The sequence below is a fragment of the Gossypium arboreum genome, chromosome 6, assembly GCF_025698485.1.
Source record: "Gossypium arboreum isolate Shixiya-1 chromosome 6, ASM2569848v2, whole genome shotgun sequence".
Lineage (NCBI taxonomy): Eukaryota > Viridiplantae > Streptophyta > Magnoliopsida > Malvales > Malvaceae > Gossypium > Gossypium arboreum.
Genome location: NC_069075.1, coordinates 128,068,349 through 128,092,400, shown reverse-complemented (window position 1 = coordinate 128,092,400; position 24,052 = coordinate 128,068,349). Strand labels below are relative to the sequence as shown.

General features: G+C 33.9%; 1 protein-coding gene across 1 annotated transcript; it reads right to left on the bottom strand.

Annotated features, from left to right (window-relative positions):
- Window positions 1-9,736: 9,736 nt before the first annotated feature.
- On the bottom strand, window positions 9,737-11,907 carry LOC108464555 (probable polyol transporter 6). Its single transcript, XM_017764944.2, has 2 exons — window positions 11,396-11,907; window positions 9,737-11,221 (listed from the first exon to the last, which is right to left on the bottom strand). Exons 1-2 carry the CDS (start codon window positions 11,535-11,537, stop codon window positions 9,837-9,839), a joined length of 1,527 nt encoding a protein of 508 aa, XP_017620433.1. The 5' UTR covers window positions 11,538-11,907; the 3' UTR covers window positions 9,737-9,836.
- Between the last annotated feature and the right edge of the window lie 12,145 nt (window positions 11,908-24,052).

Sequence of the window (24,052 nt, the reverse complement as noted above, 5' to 3'; positions counted from 1 at the left end):
TTGCTCGAACCTTGGTGATTGCACCATGTAAATCTCCTCACTCAAGACTCCATTCAGAAAGGCATTATTAATGTCAACTTGTCTAAGGGGCCAGTTCAAAGACACAGCCAATGCAAGAATTACTCTGATTGTAGTTGGCTTAACTATAAGGCTGAAAGTTTCTTGGAAGTCAATGCCAGCTTCCTGAAGGTAGCCCTTAACAACTAATCTGCCCTTGTATCGTGCAAGTGAGCCATCTGCATGTCTCTTGATTTTAAAGATCCACTTGTACCCAACAGCTCGACAACCTTCTGGTAAAGGCATAAGGTCCCAAGTATAATTATCGAGCAAAGTACTGTATTCAGTTTGTGCAGCTGCTGTCCAAGCAGTACTCTGAAAGCTTCTGTTATAGACAATGGCTCCTTCTCAATTAGGACAGAAGAAAATATTTTAGGCTTAAAAATGCCATTTTTAGAGCAAATCTGCATCGGGTGGAGGTTCACAACTGAAGGAACTGTTGTGGGGCATTCAGACTGAACACGGGATGTAGAGATACAAGCTACTACTGGAGAGTCAGCAGAAAAACTGGAAGGAGAGTGAGTATTTGGAGATTGAATAGAGGAAAGTGCTGCAGGAGAGACCCTGGCTGTTCTTGTTGAGATGTGACCAGGAAAGTCATTAGTTACAACCAGAGGAAGTACTGATCTCTAATGAAAAACCTTTGCAGAACCTATTTGTGACTAGAAACAGAAACCAGCATCATGAAATGGAAATTGAGTTTCATCAAACCGAACATGTCGAGATAGAAAAACACGACCATCTTCAACAAGGCACCTATAACCCTTTCGATTAAGAGCACTACCAAGAAACACACATTTGAGATCAAAATTGTAGCTTGCACTGTTGGAATAGTCTCAGATCAGGAAAACAGGCACAGCCAAACACCCTTAGCAGGCTATAGTCAGGTTGAAGTTTGTGAAGTTTTTCATATGGACTAACTTGATGTAGGATACGAGTGGGTAGTCTATTGGTCAAATAAACTACATGTGCAAAGGTATAAAACCATAATTTTAAAGGCATAGCAGACTGAGCTAAGAGAGACAAGCCTATGTCAACTATCTGCCTGTGTTTTCTTTCAGCAACCCCATTCTGCTCTGAGGTGTAGGGACAAGTAACCCTGTGTTGGATACCAAGTCGAGAGAGTTCCTTTGACAAAGCACGATATTCTCCCCCCAGTCAATTCGAAGCATTTTGATAAATTGACCAAATTGTACTTTAACCAGCTGATGGAAGTGAAGAAAACACTGAACCATCTCAGACTTTTTTTTAAGCAAATAGATCTAAGTGTATCTACTATACATATCTACAAACAAAATGTAATAAGAAAAACCATTCAAAGACACATGTGCTGGTCTCCAGACATCAGTCACTACAAGCTCAAAAGGGAAAGAGTACATTGTATATGAAGAATTAAAAGGTAGCTTGTGAGCCTTGCCTAACTGACAAGCTATTCATATATGAGGAAAACTACTTTGTTTGAAAGGAACACTATAAGACTTCAACATACGAGCAAGTTTGCTATTAGAAGGATGGCCATGCCTGTTGTGCCATAAGGAAGAGGAAGAAATCTGAGCACTATTCAGTAGAGGTAAGCTTCTGAGCAGGACTGACTTTGGTGGGAGAAGATTTTGAAAACTAAAACCTGTAAAGACCCTCATGCATGTAGCCCTCTAGCAGAGTCATCCCTATATGAATGTCCTTCACAAAACACAGAAATTGGTGAAATTCAAAGTAAACTCCATTATCTTTAGTAAACTGGCCCATAGACATCAGATTATTGCAGACTATAGAAATATGTAAAACATCCTAAAGGCGTAGGAGTCTAAAGCCAGCCAAGAAAGTAGATGAACCTACATTAGCTATAGAGACAGACTCATCATTTCCCATAGTGACATGGCTTATACCTGTGTAGGGAGATGCAGTCATGAGATTAGACACTTTAAGTGTAATATAATTTGTTGCACCAGAATCAGGATACCAGATCTGATCGGAGGTGAAGGGAGTAGAAGCTCGAGGAGGTATCTGATGAGAAGATGCAGATGATGGAGAAAACGAACCACAACAATGAGCCATGGATGAGCATGCAGGTGGAGAAGAGGAAAAACCATTATTATGGAATTGATGATAATTGACTGAAGGGTTTTGACTAACACCAGAGAAATTCTCATCAAACCTATGATAACAGGTTTGAACAATATGACCAATTTTCCCACATAATTAACACTGGGGTCGAGAGCGTGACCAGCTCCTACCATTGCCACGAGCTCTTCCATGAGACCAGCCTCGGCCTAGCCTTCTTTGCCCTTGCTTAGGCTTCTGAGAATAAGCAGGTTTCGGACAATCTATATTGTCTTAAGGTTTCTTGCAAAGGAACATCTGTCAATAGGGCCAGTTGTCTTGCTTCACAGTCAAGAAGCATGTCAGTGAGTAAGTCCAGAGACATTAGAGTTGCAAAAGCAAGTACATGGATAGACTCATATTCAACCAAAAGTCCATCCAAGATGACACTCACTTGTTCTGTTTTAGTGACCAAACTACCAACTGTTGTTAAGCTATTGCTCAAAGTCTTTACCTTGGAAAAATATTCTTTGATGGTGAGGTTAGCCTTCTTGATCGAGTATAAAGCATGACGCATACTCGAAATCTTGAGACTAGACGTGGTACCAAATCTTCTTTCAATGGTGGTCTAGATATCAAAGCTTGTCTTAACAGTTGTGAGATGAACCAAGACTTCATCAGTAACAGTCGACAAGAGCCAAGAAGCAAGAAATTTATCCTACTTCTTATGAACAAGAAAGGCTGGATTATCAATGAGTTGACCCTTAATTCCTGCAAGAAAGGAATGAGGTACAGAAACTGTGCTCAAATAAAACCTTCAAGACCATACCTTTCAAGGATCAACAAAAGTTGATGCTTCCACAACAAATAATTATGCTTAGCAAGCTTGATCGTATCATGTTTGGAAAAATAATGAATTGTTTGTGAAACAACGCTGCCAAGGCCCTACGAATGGATTGTTTCCCCAGTATTGGAAGAGTGACGTGGTGTAGCAACTTTTGGTACTTCCTCCATGGCCATGAAAAACGTACTAGAAACTAGAAAGTAAGAAGAATAAGAAGAAGAAGAAGAAAAAATGTTATGCCAAGAAAACTTTGGCTCTTGATACCATGTTAATATCAGTAATAAAGGGAGTAGAAAACGTATTTTGACTTCATTGATTAACCCAAAACAATACCTCGATATTTAATACAAATATACCAACTAACTGTTCTAACTAAAAATGGTTAAACTATTTACAACTTTAACTAACTAACAATAACTAACTGTAGTTATTTACAATATCTTCCAATACAAAACCATAACTCTGCATTTCTTAGAGGAAACTAACTAAAAGGTAGTTTCACTAAAATTGTGCTTCTTTATTTGACTCTTGTAGTTTCCTCTATGTTTTTTCTTCTAATACCATGTTAGTTTCTCTTTGTATCTTTATATTTTCTTCTTCATCTTCTGCTCTTCTTGCTTTATTTTTTTTGTTCCATCCATGGCTAATGTAACTAGAAGAAGAACCACTAGGGGGTCCTCCATCAGCTATAGTTGATTCATTTCCTTAGAATATCGATATAGAAATTGTTTGATAGCTTTGAAGGTTATGAGTGTTTGAAATGAAATCCTGGGGGATTTGTTTAGAGGCTAGAGTATGCAGTAAAGTTTCTCAGAAGAATGATAATAGATTGTGTTTTTGTTCATTTGCCTTTAAACCCAATTTCCCGTGGGATATTAATTCATTATGGCTTAAACCCAAACCAATTCTTGCCCAAAGGGTGGGCTATTCTACGAGCTTACTTTATTAGATGTAGGGAGATGAAATAGAATCCCTCGATTAGGAAAGTTAATAGGTTTGAAAGATCACGAATGTACTGATAGTTATGATTTTGTGCCTTGATTTCGTGATTATGTCTGTTATTTTAAAAATAGATTGATTAAATAAAGATTCATAGTTACATTATTATCGTTTTGTATAATCATCATCAATAAATTCTTTTTCATGAAAAGAAAATGAATAAGAAAATATTAAGTTCATCAATTACTTATGGTTTAACTAATTTTAAGTTACATCATAAGGACATATTATGATGTGGGAAGATAACTTATATTAGTAGTTTTTTTTTGAAAAGTATATTAGTGGTTAATTTAAATTGTCTATCGTTTGAGGAATCAAAATGAGTAATTGATTCATTAGACTATTATGTTGTCTATTAAATCTTGAAGAGATATATTTTCTTAGGTATCGCAGTTAACTCATAGAAAGCAAAAACATAGGTGTGGTTGTTTGGATTAATAGTACATTAGATAAAACTTAAGTAGAATTTATCTTGGATCCATTTATGAATTTATTCACTTGTAACATTCATTGTGTGATTTACCTCAATCCTAAGTGACTGACCATATGTACCTAAGTCATATGTTTTGACATATTGAAAGTTTGTGTTCCTTTAGTATTAGAGCCGGAAGTTGACATGTTGGGTATATAACTTATGCATGGTATGACTTCACTTACAATAGTGGAAATCATATCTCATTTAATGAGTAAATGATATTCTCTTATTAACATTGCATGGATTATGAAAAACATGGTCACGGGTTATTTATTAGGGACGATTGCTTGTTATTACTATTTTTTAGAGATAATATTTAGATAATATTTTTTCCATCATGGAAGATGAAATGACGACAATGAGATAAAATAGGATCATATTGGGTGAACAAATTTAAGCCAAAAGGATTAAGGATATTTAGGGTAATATACTAATCCTAAGGTCATTGGTAGAGACATTCAAGGGGGTTAGCAAAGGCCCCAACCTTATTAAATTTTATAAAATTTCCTTTAGGTCCCTTTGAGTTTTGAAATTTTTTATTTCAGTATTATAATTAGTGTTTAAAAAAATTGTGTTCCTCCAAAGGTTTTCAAATTTTTTTTGTTACTTTGATTTCTTTTATTGTATTTATATTTTTAATGATAAATTTAGTAACATTTTTTGTTTAATTTGGTAAACTAATACAAAGTAGTATCTAAGTATTAATTTGGTAAAAGTAAAGTTTAGTACTTGTACTATCTAAGTATAAATAGTATCTAAATATTAATTATGTAAAAATAAACTTAAATAATTATAATCTCTGATACAAATTGAGCATTCAACTTATTTTGTTTTTCTTAAATTTTGGTGATCAAGATTATCCCAAATTTAAAAATACCTTGTTGAAAGTAGGCCTAAACCATGTGAATCGGGCCTACTTTGAACATGTATATTTTTTATAAATATCCCGAGCCCCCTTTATCAACAATTTTGGCTTTGGTCCTTGTCATTGGATAAAAACATAAATCTAAAATGCTTACATAATAGTATATAATGATGAGATCAGTCATGATACTTTTAGGGGATTTACTTCATGACTAAATAATATTATAATTAATAGATGAAAAGTCGAAACTTAATTACAAATTATTTAAATTCTAATTATGTATATATCTGATGATTCATTTGCTAGCTAACACAATTTTATACGGATTGAAAATTAGAATCATTGAGAAAATGGATGAAAACAATGAATTAGAAATAGATTACATGAATTACTATATGTAATAAATGCATTTTTTCATAAGGTACAAGAGATGACGTAGATATTAATTTAATTTCTTTGAGTTATTATTTAATTGAATGTAATTAAATAATTGAGTGCAAAATGAAAAATTAAATTAATTAGTCATTGTAATTTTACTGAATAGAACAATTAAATTTATTTACTCATATATTCTAATAAAATAAAGTCGGCATGACTTTAATGTAATTAGAATTAAGTTGAAAAATAATTTAATTTTAATTAATTAAAATAAATAATATTTTAGGAATAAAAACTAATGGTGAATAATTATATGAACTTGCTTTTAATTTAATTTTAATCAATAAAAAAGTAATCAAATCTCACCAATTACATAATCTAAAGAATGAGCTAGTAATTTCTAACATTCTTTAACAATTTTCTATAAAAAATTCAAACTAAAACTCACTTTCCGTAAGCAAGTTTGTGGACGAGAATGGAAAAGTGAAAGGAAAATTTGTTTCTTTCTTCCTTAAGCAATTGATGAAGAAGACGAGGCCCATGACTGTATATATTACAATTAGCAATGTAATTAAGTTAATTCAAACATTAGTTTAATGACTGAATAAGCTTAACCCCTTTGTTAGTGGGAAATGATGATACCATATAAAATTAATTATCATGAATTACAAATGGTTTAATTTCTATTATGAACTTTGCTTAATTGCCTTTTAAGGCACTAATAAATTTCAACATCGATTTCTTTTCACTTTAATCACTAATTAATTTAGTCCCTGCACTATTTTTATTAACCAATTTAATTTAATAACATCTAATTATTCAACCCTTGTTGATCTGTACTTAACTCGTAAGTATTTTGTTTTAATTATTTATTAACTCAATTCAATTAATTCGGTTCGAAACCAAATTTTACAATACCGTTGATAATTGGTTACATCTACCAGATTTTCAATACAATCAAATTGTTTTTCTATTGTATGAAGACTTAAATTTGTATAATTGTTTTTCTCAAGCTCTTCTATTCTAGTTTATTTATGAATGTGTTGGATTTCTATAAGGGTGGATGTTGAGATTCATCTTCCTCTCTATTTGATTGCCATTTTGTTTTACTTTTTATTGTATTGATAGTTTTCAAGTAATAATCATCGAACCATTACCATTCAAAGAATTTTAAAAGGACTTTATGAGTATTCATGAATTTGTAATATTCTTGAAGAATTTCTTGTTTCTCATCATACATTCTCTATTTTTCTTGTTTATTATTTTTGGAACAAAAAATATTCTCTAAACCATATTTTTATTAATCTCAAAGGCTTTTATAGTATGAAAATCTCTAGATTTCCTTTCATTCTCACCTTATTAGCCATTGTTAGAATAGGTTAGCGACATATTGGGTTAATTTGAGAGGCTCTTTCTTAACTCTGATAAATAGGTTGGGTAGAATTTAAGTTGTTATGTATCCCTTGTAAATTGACTTTAAATGTGGTTAGTATTAAAGAGACAGGGTCTTTGGCTATTCTAAAATTCGCTCTTTGTATACATGTATTCAATTCTTCTTTTATATTTAATTGTTGAAATGTTGAATTAAATATCTTTTATCTCGGAAGTATTTTTTAAAAATGTTCTAGGAGACTTATTAGATTTGGATTCAATTATATCATCTCGGAGTTGAGTGATTTGGTTTAATATAATGTTTCGAATGGAAGTTGGTTCAATTAGATTTACAACTCTTTCTGTAATATTTCGAACTCGACCTAAAAGTCCAGTCGAATCTAGAATGTCATAGTGATCGCCAAAGTGACCGCTCGATCAATAATTCAATAACTAAAAATTAAAATATAAATTTAAACATACATACTTATAAATATAAATATTAAAAAATATATTAAAATTAATTAACACAACCCAATCAAATAATCAAATAATTAATTGGTATAAAAAAGGACCAGCTAAACTTATATAGATCAAAGTACAAATGAAAAAATCTTTACAAAGTACAGATTGCAGAGACTCTTTTGCGCGCTATTGCTCAATCACAATCTGTTACTTGTGCATGAAATTAAAAACTTGAACATTAAACATTTTATATCTTAATGGTGTTTTACTAAAGCCTAACAAAAATATCGCATAATTAAACCAAATTACAAGCACTCAAACTTTGTAACGACATAATTCAAAATTAAAAACATTTTATTAAAATGTAAACATGATAGGTCAAGAATCAAGCATCAAATTGTAGTTTCATTTTAATAAGGTAAAGCAATATATAAATTAATCGTTACGCAGTCAACGTCATAAAATATATATTTAACTCAAGTAACTATCTGTGGGATAAACATGTGGAATGCACAAGTATTTATTTGAACCCTATAACAATACGATATAAACAATGCATGCAGAATACGACTTAATCAATCAATACACCAAATGGGCAAAGCATAACAATACGATCCTCCTGAGTGTTTATAGCAACCAACATAAATACATATTTAAAAAGCTCTATACTCTAGGACATGACAACTATGTATAGATAATTTTTCTACGACGTTTACTAGGGCTAATAATAAACATAATATTCATTTTTAGTTCACCTCCACACATACATACTTTCAATACACAATATAAATAATAAGCGTATTCAATTATAGCATATTCATAATAGCAAGTAATTTAGAAATATTATAAGATATTTTAAAAAATAGAGAACACAAATCTTAATTTTAAGTGTTTTGTTGCTTAGAAATAAAATTTAGCCACTTATGTTATTATGTTATAATATTTTAGTTTCTAAATGTTAATTGTCGTTAATAATAAGTGACGTGATATATTAAATTATCATTTCAAATAAAACTTTTAGATTAAATCATACAATTGGTCTCTGTATTTTTTTTTTCATTTTGAGCAATTTAATTTTTTCCTTTTGTGTTTTTGAACTTTTCTTCTTTTTTCATTCCTTCTTCTTCTCTCTCTGTTTTATTTTTATATTTTTGAACAATTTAATTTTTCTTTTATTTCTTTATTTTCCTTTTCTTCTTCCCTTTATTTTTCTCTCTTCTCATATTCTTCATTGTAGAAACATAATTTTGTCTACCAAATAAACCAAGACCTTGTTTCTTTCAGATGATTCCTAAATTAAATTTTACTTAAAACCGAATATCAATCATTCTTAATCAAATCTCAATTTGAATATAACTTAATTTTGAAACTAAAATTGGATCTAACTAATCATTATAAAAATCATATCTTAATCAAATCTAAACATAAATTGAATTAATTATATTCAAAACAAATTTTTTCCAGTTCCAAACTTTTATAGAATCGTATAAATTATTCATTTCATTTTCTTTTCTTTCCTGACGAATAAAATTAAGCAAATAATAAAATTGATCTAAACTTTCTAAAATATTCCCAAATAATCTTGATTGGAAGTTTAGCATAGATGAATCGAAGAGAAAAAGGGAGCATGGAACCAAACTAGTTTGGGTAAAGTTGAGAGTAAATTTTGTATGGTGGTTGTTTTAGTCATTAGTAGTATAAAGCTTGTTTGAAAAATTCGTAGAACAACGTAATTTCGAGAGGGCGGGAATGTTATAGGCAAGATACATAAGGTGATCGTGGGGGTTGGTTAAGAGGTTAAGAGAACAAGCTTGAGAAATTTTGTTAAGGGTGGACTGCCATAAGTCATGACTGGCAAGGTCTTCAAGTGAGGCGAGCTTGTGGACTAGGTCATTAAGAGATCCAAATTGATTCACTAAAACGATGATTGATGATGAGAGTTTGTAATTGTGGGATGGAAATATGCGAAATAAGTTTTATTTTGGTTTCAACTTTCACCTTTTCTTTGAAAAAATTTAAATTGCTCAAAACGAAAAAAATATAAGAATCAATTGTATAATTTAACCTAAATTTTTTATTTGAAATGATGATTTAACGTGTGACGTCAACTTCCCGTTACACCGTTAATGGCAATTAACAGCTCAATAACTAAAATATTACAACATGCTAACATAAGTGACTAAAATATAATATTTTAAATATAAATGATTAAAATGTAATATGAGATAAACAAAAGTAACTATTTTAACAATTTACCCCTTATTATTATTTTGCTAATTCCACTTCTTCTCATTTTCACCCTAAAATTATATATGATTTAAAATAAAAAGAAAAACATCATACTACATCTCTCTCATTTGCATTCCCCTTTTATCATCACCAGTTCTATCTTTATCCTCAAAGAGTGCCCATACCTCTTCCAGGCTCTTGTTTTTGGTCTCGGGAAGAAAGTAAAAAAAGAAGAGAGTGGCCACCACCATGATTCCAGACAGCACAAAGAACATTCCCCCGAATGTTATTTTCTCGGATATTGTCAGAAACGTCATCGACATCACCCCACTCACCAACCTGTTCACCGATATAGCCAGGCCTGTGCCCTGGGCCCGAAGCCTCAATGGGAATATTTCCGATGAATAAACCCATGCGATCGGACCCAGCCCGATTGAGAAGAAGGAAACATCGGCGCAAACGGCAATGATGCACACAATGATTGCCCACAATGGTTTGGTTTCTGAGTGTTGGAGAAACTTGGAACCCATGCCCAAAACAGCCAATGATACGGCCATCCCAATTGACCCTAGCAACAACAAAGGCCGTCTTCCGAATCTGTCCAAATAAACAGCTGAAATCAACACAAAAGTAGCCTTGGCTACTCCCATTATCACATTCACACCGAAGAGCTGTCTCTTATCTTGAATCCCAGCATCTTTGAACACTTCGGGACAATAGTATATAACAGCATCATTACCTGATGCTTGCATGAAAAAGTTAATCCCAATGGCTGCAATTATAATTCTACAAACGGGTTTTGATGGATTTAATAGAAGCTCCTTCCATACCCCCTGACCGCGCCAATCGCTGTGGTTTGATGAGGTTGCTTCGCCTAAATCCATGGCAGCGGCTTTCATTATTTCACTGAGTCTAAATTCAGCTTCTTGAACAGTATCCGAGACTTTGATCAATACCCTTTTTGCTTCATCGGTTCTACCTTTCATCACCAGCCAACGAGGTGATTCTGGCATTGCTGTAACACCAATTCCAATGGCAATTGCGGGTACTGCTGCGAGGCCAAGCATCAGTCTCCAATTTATGTTTTGGGGCAAACCTGATAAGGAAAAGTTAACGATGTAGCCTAGCAGGATGCCAGACACAATGAATACCTCAGGGAGGGAAGTGAGGAACCCACGTTTCATAGCGGGAGAGATCTCAGCTGTGTAGAGAGGTGCAATCATAAGGGAATAGCCAACGCCAATGCCAGCAACTATGCGGCCTGCTAGGAGCAACGGAAAAGAAGGTGCAAACCCCATTAAAAGTGCACCCACAAGGAATGTGGCTGCCGCTAGAACAATTGTGTAACGTCTGCCTATGTAATCTGATGTTTTGCCAGATGCAAGTGAGCCTACAAGTGAAAGTACATTCAAGCTACCCACCAAGATTTCTACTTGAACAGATGTGATTTTGAGGTTTTCTTTGATAAACAGCACTGCTCCACTCATTACACCAATATCTGCACAAGAAATAAATAAACAGAGCAGTTCGCCCTAAAAAAGAAGCCCACTGATTTGGCCAAAAAAGAAGCCAATACAAGATACGGGCATTAATAAATCGTGGGATATTGACAATTTTAGGGTTAAAAAAATCGTAGTAGTTGGAAGAGAGACAAATTGAAAGCGAGACTCACCATAGCCTAAGAGAATCGAGTTTGTGGAGGCCAAAAGAGCACATAAAAGAGTGAACTTGTTCAGACCAGCGGTGCTTGTATGGCGAAAATCATCTTCACCAGCCGCCTTCTGTTGTTGGGATTCCATCTCATTGGCGTCCATTTGAGCTACTCTGCGCTTTTTCTAACCTTAAAGCACTTGTGAAAGAGAAAAATAGGCGTGGGAAGTGTGGGGGCCAAAACGAGGAGGTTGGTTTTGGATGGATAAAACGAGGAGTCGGTTGGAAGTAGAGTTAATGGAGTCTGTTTGGATCCCCCAATGGAACTCAAACTGCGTGACAAATCAGAAAAATTGCAAATGGAGCTGAACTGGCATATGTAGGGCTAGGAATGAACAGGTTCGCAGTAGTGGGCTGGAGATATCATATTAAAATATCATGCTTCGTCACCTGCCATTTCGCCTTTCTTTGTCCTACAAAAAAACTATTACTTACAATGGGTAATTGCAGGTTTCCATTCAAATATGCATAAATTATAAATTTATTCTTTTCCAAACTTTGAAATTTTATTTTTTACCTAAATGGTATTTTCAATTCAATTATGTTACACTTACGGATATCTTTTTCTTATAGGCAATTAAAGAGCTACTCATATCCCAAGTCCCCACAGAACAAAATCTTATCAAGGATAGTAAAAGGTCACCCACTGATGAATGGATGAGCAGTATCGCATAATAACTCTGCTTTTATACTAGAAAAGGAAACCACCACGAGCTAATTAGCATCTTCAAATAAAACATGAAATTGTGGGACAATATTACCAGAAAATTGATTATCCATATTCCATACAAGACAAGTAATAGTTTACTCAATCAGAAATCACACCTTGGCTTGGCTTGGCTTGGCTTGGGCCAATTCTGCTCTCATATTTTTATAACTTTATAAAAAGTTCACAAAACTATTAGTAACTTTACGTTTTAGTCATTTAACTTCAAAAAGTTACAAAATGATCACTAAATTATTTGAAAGTTTTTATTTAAGTCACTGGGCTGTTAACTTTTTTTCTTAGAAAAGCCTGGTTAGTGAGCTTCAAGCGGTGATTTGACAATCGATATAGTGGATCAATGCCCATCAACGAGTAAAAGAGCATACCTTAGATCTAAGTTGATCTGATGGTCTGTATCAAAGTTTAGAGAAGAAAATTGTTTAGATTTTAGTTTGCATATTTGTAATGTTCAAATCATTTCATGAAAAAAAATTGAACTTAGAAGAGAAGGAGAAGGAGAGTTTCGATTGGTGTAGGCGGTGCTAATAGAGAATACCATATAGCAATTATTTTAATAATCCAGTGATTTAAATAAAAACTTTCAAATAATTTAATGATCATTTTACAACTTTTTAAAATTAAGTAATCAAAACGTAAATTTATTAATAATTTAGTTATCTTAAAAACTTAATCTAAAAAAAAAAAAAGCATAATTTGAAAAGTTAAGTTGATTATGTGGTTATGAAGGTGGAAACCATGAGTCTCTACTCTAGTATTAAGCTTTTTTTTCCTTGCCATTAAATGTTTAGAAACAAAAGACACTTCCAGTTCCGTATGCCAAACATTTTCGCTAAGGTTATTTATTAATTAATTAAATTAATATGAATTAATTTAAATTTATTTAAAAACTTTACAATATCAGTAGATGTCTTTGTATTATTTATTTTATTTTTAAACAAATTGGTGTATCCAAATAGTTTTTATAAACCACGGGCAGAATGGGTGTATAGTATTGTAAACTTTTAATAGCTCCATGAAATCCAAAGATATTTCAATATCATTTTCAATTTGTGGGCAAAACCACATAACTTCCAGCACTTTGTCATCGGCTTAACAAAATGAGATTAATTTGATTGCTTACAAACACTAAAAATATTTCAATGCCGGAAAAGAAATCTATTTAAAGATAAAAGACAAACTTATAACTTGTTTTCTTTGCATAACTTGTATTTTTATACAATTCTTTAATTAACTATCATGTTTTTACGTTACAAGCTCTTAAACTTCTCAATATGAATTTTCGATTTATTTAAAATTTTATAAAAAAAAATACTAAATAACTCTTATATATTTTAGGATATGTTTTTATGTCGTATTATGTAGTCAGATCATAATACAAAAGACAACTTATATTAGTAGATAAACTTAATCATGTCCTTAGTCTAATCGAAAATGAGCACACTGATTGAAATACTAATATGTCGTTTATCAAGTCCAATTGAGAAGATGTTTAGACTTGGGTATCGAAGTGGATGACTCCCAAAAGATAGAGACATAGATGTAACTGACTGGACTAACAATACATCGGATAAGACCCAAGTAGAATAGATCTTAAATCCATTTATGAATTTATTCATTTGTAACATTCATAGTGTCACATACCTTCATCCTGAGTGGATGATGGACTATGTACGCGTGACTCATATACTTTGATGTAAGTAAAAGCTTGAGGTCAAATAGATAAGGAACCAAAAGCTGGTGCATTGGATATACGACTTCTACAGTATGTAGCATCATTCACAATAGTGGAATTCATATCTCAAGACATGGATAAATGATATCCTCTTATTGGCATTACATGATAGATGAAAAGTAAACGTGGTCATGAGTTGTTTGCCTTTGTGATGAATGGCATAATTACTATTTGATAGTAGTTGACTTTTTATTAAGAAAGATGTAATGGTTACCATGAGATAAAATAGGATCATATTGGGAGAGCGAATTTATTCCAAAGAGACTAAGGATATCTTACGTGGGTAACACATTTATGATAAGATCATTGGATGAGCACTGATCAAGTAGCCTTCGTAATGGTATGTCACTAAGGAGAGCTCAATTACGATACTATAGTAGAATGACTTCGTGACTATATTAGTTTATATTAAACAAGTGAAAAGCTAGAACTTAATTTTAAATTTCTTGAGCACTCATCACATATGTTCAATCGATCCCTCCACTAGCTCGTTGAAACTAGAAATGAATTGCATATTGAATCAAATGAACATAAATGGATGGAAATGGTAAAGTTAGAGAAATGAGAAATATTCGAAAATGAATGTGATTTTCTCACTATGAAAATGACACGAGAATTAATTTATGGTTTTCAATTATTAATTAATTAATTAATTAATTAACTGAAGTTCGAAAATAAAATTAAATAAATTGGTCATTATGAATTAGTTGAATTTAGAAATTAAATATATTTTATCATATTTTTTACAGTAAAATTGTCATGATTTTAACAAAATTAGAATCGGGTTGAGAAAACTATTTAATTGAAAAAATTAATTTATTTAAACTAATTTAATAAATAATGTCTATTTTGAGAAATAGAAAAACATTTACTAGGTTAGATTAAATTATAAAATATTAAGTTAAAAGTTTAGGAAGCATATATAATTGGACTCAATACAAGAGAGACGTGAATCCTCATCATAATACATATGAGGAGAAGCAAACCCTAATAGCCCCTCTCTCTCCTAGTTCAACTAGGGAATTATTTTTCTATTAAATAGGCTTTAATTGCTTCTACTAATTCAACTAGAGTTTCACTTCCTCTTCCTATAAATAGATGGCACCAGTAGGGCTAAAACTACAATAAATTACACAAAACTTTGAGATATTGTTATTCTGCCAGAAAGTAGTGAAAATTTATTTTCTAGAATAAATTCTATTTTTTATGAGTTACAAATTTATCGATTTCTATTAAAGAGAGATTTTATAAAATAAATTCTATTTTTTATTTGAATTTGTTCAAACCCACACTCGAAGCAATTTGTGGTACAAGAATAATAAAGAAGGTTGTTCGGTTGAAATCTAGGAATGACAAGGATCCGTCTAGCTAAAAACACAAGTGCAATTTCAAAAAAAAAATTATTGTTATAAATATCACAAACTGGCTCAATTTTCAATATTTTAATTTTCTACTGTGCAAGAAAACTGTTTTCGAATCGAATTTTTTCCGACATGTGGAATATGATGCATAACTTAGAGTATATGTGTTTAATTCAAGCCAAGACCATGACATTGCTTTACTTTTAGAATGGTTGATTTGTGATAATTTGATATGGCGAATTAGGCTTTTCCCATATACTTAAGGAGCTTATTCTTGAGAAAAGTAGTGTATTTTTCATAGTTTTTCATAATTTTTAAAATCTAAGTTAATAAGTGTCATTGTCTTGTTTTTACTCATTTTGTAACCCAATTTGGACAATAGTGTCATTGGGGGGCCTAATGTGCGGTTCAGTGGTGTAGAGACGTGTTGGAGGTTGAAAATGAGTGAAAATAATACCAAAGGAAAGGGTATCATGATATCAATAACCTAGAATCGTGATACCTCCAATAGTATGGAAGATTGGAGACCACCCTTCATAAAAGACCCCAAGGTTCGAAACTGCCTGAGGTATAGCGACACCGACATCGTGAGGGAAATAGAATTGGACAAAAAGGGTAATTTTTATCCACCTAATCCACCAATCACCCAAGACCCATGTAGGGGTAATTTTTGCAACAAAAGTCCATCAGCATTCAGCCTAAAACAACCAATCCATCAGCATTCAGCCTAAAACAACCAATTTTGGCTGAAGAAGAGAGAGAGACACATTAGCTTAGTTTTAGCCTTAGTTTTCTCTAAGTTTTCTCTTAGTTTTTTTGCCACTTTTCTAGGGTTTTTGTAACAGTAGATTTAGACCCTAATCGAAATGGTGGTTTTGAGACCACGAATCCGAGTCAAAAAATATTTTAAAATTATTTTCTATGTTTATTTTGTGTGAATTTATATCTGTGAAATTTTCGTGATTTAATTTTATTGTTTGAGTGTCCGATTAAATAAAAGGACTTAATCGCGTAAAATGAAATTTTAGGGGTTATTTCTAAAAGGGTTTGAATTGTTAGTGGCTTTCTAAATTGAAGACTTAAAGTGGTAATTATGCCATTATTAATATATGTGGACGGTATTAGGCTTATTATATAAAGTTTTCATAATAATTCATTAAGGTTAAATTGGTAAATTAAACTTTAAGATATAATATGTTATAATATATTTAATAAAACATAAAACAAAGTTAATATATGTGTTACTATCATTGTTCTTGCCGAAACCAAATAAAAGAAAAAAGAAACTAGGATTCGGTTGCTTTCCAAGCTCAATCAAGATCAAGAACCAAAGAAATCAGATTTGGATCGGGGGAAAACGAAAGTTGTCGACTAGTCGCTCCGTTCCGTTTTATATCATTCGAGGTAAGTTTATAGGCAAATAGATGTATTTAATTGTAGTTAAATGCTAGATATATATGTTGTTATGAAATGTATGAATATTTATATGCTATGGCTGTATATGAAAAGGCTTGGCTATTATATTTCCAAATTCGTTTTGATCGAGTTACGACGTCCGAAAACCCCGTATAAACCTTAGGAATATTTAAGATACATATGTCATGAGCACTGATGTGTTTTTAAATAAAAAAAATGTAATGCATATTAGTATGAATTGAGATATGATCGGTAATGTCTCGTAGCCTAATCCGACGATGGATACGCGCTAGGAGTGTTACATTTTGTTGGTATCAGAGCTACAGTTTAGTCGGCTCTAGGACTAACGTAACGCCTGTGAATCTAGCTATACATGCCATATTATATACTGCGATAGTGTGATGACTTCTAACATTTGAAAATGTGTTTTCATATGGTAAACGGATCCCGATAGAGCTGTAGTTGAGGATGTTGAGAGTGTAGCTCCTGCTCCCGCGCAAGGGACAGCGCCTGTTGATTCTCGACTGACTTCGAGTAATCAAAAGAGTGAGGCTAAACAAGCCTTTTATCAAATGATGAATAACTGGTTTACTCAATATATCCAGACTAACCCGGCTGTACAACAACTTCCACCCTTGACTAATCCATCTTCAATGCTTGTTATACCTCAAGTAAGTGATCCACTGAGATTATATAAGCGGCCTGTAGATAAAATTAGAAAACATAGGGCTGAAGAGTTTAAGGCTACTAATGTTGATGATGCTAAGCGGGCTGAATTTTGGCTTGATAATACTATCCGAGTGTTTGATGAGCTGTCTTGTACCCTGAATGAATGCTTGAAGTGTGTCATATCTTTGCTTTGAGACACAACATATCACTGGTGGAATACCCTAGTATCAGTGGTTCCGAGAGAGCGGGTGACCTATGAATTCTTTCAAACTGAGTTCCGTAAGAAATATATCAGCCAGAGATTTATTGGTCAGAAGCGTAAAGAATTTGTGAAGCTGAAACAGGGTCAGATGATCGTGACAGAGTATGAGCGGAAATTTGTGAGACTCAGTCGGTATGCCTGAGAGTGTGTTTCGACTGAAGCTATAATGTGTAAAAGATTTAAAGATGGGCTGAATGAAGATATTAAACTGTCAGTTAGCATACTTAAGATAAAAGAGTTTGTGGTACCTGTTGAGTGAGCCTGCAAAGATGAAGAGCTTGGGAAAGAGAAAAGGAAAGCTGATTTTGAAGCTAGAGACTCGCGTAAGAGATCATTCAGTAAGTCAATCTAATTGGCATCAAAGAAGTTCGGAAATGATTTCAGCCGTTCAAAAGCCACTTCGGGTTATTCTTGTCGAGATCAGAATAGACCACCTGTGAGCTCGAGAGCTACCTCAGTAGCCAGTGTGGGTAATGTCAGATCAAATCAACCTGAATGGAAGTATTGCGGTAAACAACACCCCGGCAGTTGCAGATTACATGACTGAGCCTGTTTTAAATGTGAATCAATGTATCATTATATTCATGAATGCCCAATGTTAGCTAAAGAAAATCCAGTACAGAATATGAGATTGGGTAATACTGCAGCTCGAGGTAGACAACCCAGAAATGCGGGTAATACGAGTGGCAGTCAGAGAGGGACTAAAGATACAGTAGTCAGATCTGAGGCTCGTGCACCTGCCAGAGCCTATGCTATTCGTGCACGAGAGGAGGTTTCATCCCAAGATGTCATTACTGGTACATTCACTCTTTATGATGCTAATGTAATTGCATTGATTGATCCTGGTTCTATTCATTCTTATATGTGTGAGACATTAGTAATCAGTAAGACTTTACTTGTTAAGTCTCATGAGTTTGTGATTAAAGTGTCAAACCCCTTGGGTCGGTGAGTTATGGTTGAGAATTGTCCCTTAATGGTTTGAGATTTATGTTTTTCGGCTGATTTGCTGCCATTTGATGAGTTCGACATAATTCTGGGTATGGATTGATTGACTTTACATGACGCTGTTGTGAACTACAAGAGAAATACCATTGATCTACGGAGCTAGAATGATGAGGTTATTCAGATTGAATCTAGTGAATTGAATGGTTTACCAGCAGTGATCTCTCCGTGGGGTGCACCTGTGTTGTTTGTGAAAAAGAAAGACGAAACTATGAGAATGTGTATCGACTATAGACAACTTAATAAAGTGACTATAAAGAATAAGTATCCGTTGCCACGGATTGACGATCTGTTTGACCAAATGAAAGGGGTTACAGTGTTTTCAAAGATAGATTTGAGATCAGGCTACTATCAGTTGCGAGTTAAAGACTCTGATATACTAAAAACTGCTTTTTGAACGAGGTATGGACACTATGAGTTTTTGGTTATGCCTTTTGGACTTACTAATGCACCTGCTATTTTCATGGATTTGATGAATCAGATCTTCAGACTGTATCTAGATCGGTTTGTAGTCATGTTTATAGATGACATTTTGATTTACTCTCGTGTTGAAACTGAACATGCTGAACATTTGAGACTTGTATTGTAGACTTTACGAGATAAGCAGTTATATGTGAAGTTTAATAAATATGAGTTTTGGTTAAGTGAATTCAGTTTTCTGAGCCATGTGGTATCAGCAACGGGTATTCGGGTTGGTCCGAGTAAAATTTCAGCTATACTTAATTGGAAACCTCCGAGGAATGTTTCTAAGATTCGAAGTTTTCTAGGACTTGTTGGTTACTCTAAACGGTTCGTGAAAGGTTTCTCTATGATTGTAGCTCCGATGACGAAGCTATTACAGAAAGATGTTAAGTTTGAATGGTCAGAAAAATGCCAGAAAAGTTTTGATCAGTTGAAAGCCCTTTTGACCGAAGCTCTAGTATTAGTTCAGCTAGAATCGGGTAAAGAATTTGTTATCTATAGTGACGCATATTTAAATGGTTTGGGATGTGTTTTGATGCAGGAAGGCAAAGTTATAGCTTACGCCTCGTGACAGTTGAAGCCACATGAAAAGAACTATCCTACATACGAGTTAGAAATGGCAGCTATTGTGTTTGTATTGAAGATATGACACCACTATCTGTTCAATGAGAAATGTCATGTTTATTCTAATCACAAACGCCTGAAATATTTGATGATTGAGGAAGATCTGAATTTGAGACAACGCCGATGGTTAGAATTGCTGAAAAACTATGAGCTTGTAATTGATTATCATTCAGGAAAGGCTAATGTTGTGGCTGATGCTCTAAGCCAAAAATCACTGTTTGCTTTACGTGCAATGAATGCGCATATGGCTATGTCTAATGATGGTTCAATAATAGCTAAATTGAAAGCAAGACCACTATTTGTTCAACAAATTTATGATGCCTAGAAGGTTGATAATGAATTTTAGCAAAACGAGCTCAGTGTGAGGCAGATGTTGATTCAGAATTCAGAGTTGATGCTGAGGGCTGTTTGAGGTTCAAAAATCGAATATGTGTCTCGAGAAATTCAGAGTTGATTCAAATGATTTTAGAGGAAGCTCATAGCAGTTGGATATCTGTTCACCCAGGTAGTACAAAGATGTATAATTATCTGAAACAAATTTACTGGTGGCATGGTATGAAACGGGATATTTCTGACTTTGTTGCAAGATATTTAGTCTGTCAACAAGTAAAAGTTTAACATCAGGTACCTTCAGGATTACTTCAGCCGATTATGATACCTGAGTGGAAGTGGGACAGAGTTATGATGAATTTTATATCTGGTTTACCGTTGACACCGAGCAAGAAAGATGCAATCTGGGTTGTTGTGGATAGATTGACTAAACCGGCTCACTTTGTTCTGATACGTATAGACTACTCGCTTGATAAGCTGGCTGAATTATATATTTCCTAGATTGTGAGATTATATGGTGTGCCTATTTCTATTGTTTCGGATAGAGATCTGAGGTTTACATCGCGATTTTGGAAGAAACTGCAAGATGCTGTAACACCCCGAACCCGAGGCCATCGCCGGTGTCGGGTTAACAAGCCAAGTTCACATGTTTTGCCCACCAATTTGACATTTCCAGTCAGGCTGGAAAACTGCGTCACTGTCGCCTTAAAAATCATATCTCGAGTTTCAAAACTCGGAAACTGGTTTTGTAAATTTTCCCTGAATTTAGACTCATATATCCATCCATGGATTTATTTCTAGAATTTTTGGTCGGGCCAATTGGTACAGTTTATTAGTTAAAGTCACCCATGTTACAGGGATCAACTGCTCTGACCTTCGCGCGTTATAACTTGAATATCTCTCTGTACAGGGATTTAACACTGGTACCGTTTGTTCCAAATGAAACTAGACTCAAAATGGAATCTGTACATATAAGGCATGACTCCTAATTCTTTCTGGATAATTTATAGTAAATTTTTAAATTTGCGACAGGGGACCCAGAAACCGTTCTGGCCCTGTCTCACAATAGCCTTAATATCTCTTAACATGTAACTCCTATGACCATTTCGTTTCTTCCATATGAAAATAGACTCATCAAGGTTCATTTACATAGCTTATTCACTATTTAATACCATTCCTAAAAATTTTGGTGATTTTTCACATTCACGTCACTGCAGCTGGCAGCATCTGTTTTAAGGTAGGTCTTACCTATTTGGTAGTCTCCATGAACCAACTAATCTTGCCATACATAGGTTCATATATGATCATTTTAACCATGCCAATGGCTGATCATGTGACCAACATTCCCATTTCAATCCATAGCCACATCATGACACCAATATATACATACAAACCACAAATAGTCTAAGTTCATGCTTCCTTTTTGAGCCATTTTCGCATGGCCGTACATATATACATCACAACATATTTAACCAACAAGGGTAGTCCTATACATGCCATCTCAAGTTCAACCAAAATTTATACCAAAATGGAGGCTTGATAGTGTGGATGACTTCGACTTCAACGATCCCAAATCCGATTGCTTGAGCGAAATCTAGAAAACGAGAGCCAAAGCAACGGGTAAGCATTTTATGCTTAGTAAGTCTCAAGGAATATAATCAACTCTAATTACAGCAATACATTCACATAGCCAAATGCATCATTTCATTAATACACATTCTTACTTCACACTTCATCATTATATAATTTCACAAAGTATCAATCAATTCAATAACTGAAATTCATTAGTCGATTGAGCGAATGTTGCTCAAACATGTCGACTTTCAATGCACATATAAACGCACCTCATTCTTTGGGCTTTTTGAGTGTACTCATTGAATTTATTACAGCAACCAACACTCACCTCCAGCCCAAGATTCTTGAATATAACCGGATATAACCATGTGCACAAATGCCTTGAGTCTTAGCCGGATAGAATGTCTCGCACGAATGCCTTGGTCTTAGCCGGATGTAGCCACTAGCACAATTGCCTTGGTCTTAACCGGATATAATTTCCAGCATAATTGTCTTGAGTTTAGCCGGATATCATTCAATTTCCCATGAACACATACATCAATTATCATTGGACATACATAATTCATTTTCGTTACTAAGGCTCAAACGCAATTATAGTCACAAGCATATTCGCCTTCGGGACTTAGCCTGGGTAGAATTCAAATACTCATGCACACATAATCAATAATCAATACACATCCATACTTTATTTCACACAATTTAAGTAGGGTCACTTCTTGAGGACTTACCTCGGATGTTGTCGAACGGCTTTTTCGGCTATTCGATCACTTTCTCCTTCCCCTTGTCCAATTGTGGCCCTCTAAGCTCTTGAGCTAATTCAAACAAATTCAATTTATTAAAACCTCATTGTGCTAGCTTATGGCCGAATATGACAAGGAGTTTAAATGGTCATATGGCCACCCTTTAGCTTGAATACACAATGGTCATGCACATTTTATACTACCTCAAGCAATTCAATACAATTTATTCGAGCATCAAGGAAATGCTAAGGCCTTCAATAGGCTACCCAAGGCCGAATATTCATGTACATGTTAAGGTCAATTTTGCACTTAATACCTCACAAAAATAGCATGCAATTTACTAATTAATGCTTTGCACATTGTATTAAAACTTATAATATAGCATCAAGCACTTATATGTGTGCTAGGCGAATTGTGCTTGCAATTTCACAAGCATTCTTCCACATCTTCTTCTTTAAACCAATATATTCATCACTTAGTTCATAACCAAAACATCATGTGCAAACATATATATACATATATGAGCATGGCAATTTCAAGGTGTCCATAGCCATCCAAAACACAAATTTTAACTAACATGCAAGAAGCATGAACCATGCTCATGAATGCATCATGGCGAATATGACAATCATGCCCCTTTTCAACTTCAATCATGGTTAAACAAAAAAGAAAACTCAAAATCTTACTCAAGAGTAGACAATCCATCATTGCATGCATCATCATCAAGCTTCACACTTAGCATGCAATGGCTTTATCACCATAACAACTTTGGCCAAATGCCATTTCCATGGCATAACAAAGATTTGAGCCATGGCTAACATGCACATCAAATTAGCAACCAAAACATGCATGAAACTCCCAACACAACCTCATACATACCTTACTCTTGTTGCAAGTTTAGCCAAATTTCCTTCTAGATCTCTTCTAAACAAAGAAAATGAAGCAAAAATCCTTCCTTCTTCCTTAGTATTTTCGGCCAAAGAAGAGAAAATAGGTGAACAAAATTTTTTCTTTGCTTCTCTTTCACTCACGGCAAAAGGGGGAAGGATGAGCAAATTTTGATTTTTGTTTCTCTTCCTACATGCTTAATTTTTTATCATTTATCACATCATGCATTAACAAAACATGTCATAACATGTTTTCCTTGCCCATATTCCTTGTCATGGCGGCCACTATACCATCTTTGGGGAAATTTGACATGCAAATCCCTTATTTTTGCATGCATGCTCAACTAGTCATCACACATTTCCCCATCATACTTTCAAAGTTTACTACTAGGTCCTTTCTAGTGAAATTCACATTTATAATTCTAAATTGAAACATCAAAATGTCATACACAATTTAACACATATCATAGGCATCAAAATAAATTTTTAATTATTTTTATGCCTCGGTTTTGTGGTCCCGAAACCACATTCCGACTAGGGTCAATTTTGGGCTGTCACAGATGCACTAGGTACGAAATTACATTTCAGCACTACTTTCCATCCACAAACAGATGGTCAGTCTAAACGAATCATTCAAATACTTGAGGATTTGTTGAGATGTTGCATACTCAAGTTCGAAGGTACGTGAGAATGATACCTACCTATGATTGAATTTACGTATAATAATAGCTTTCAATCGAGTATCAAAATGGCACCTTATGAAGCTTTGTACGGTCGTAAATGTCATACACCATTGTACTGGACTGAGCTTAGTGAAAATAAGATACACGGG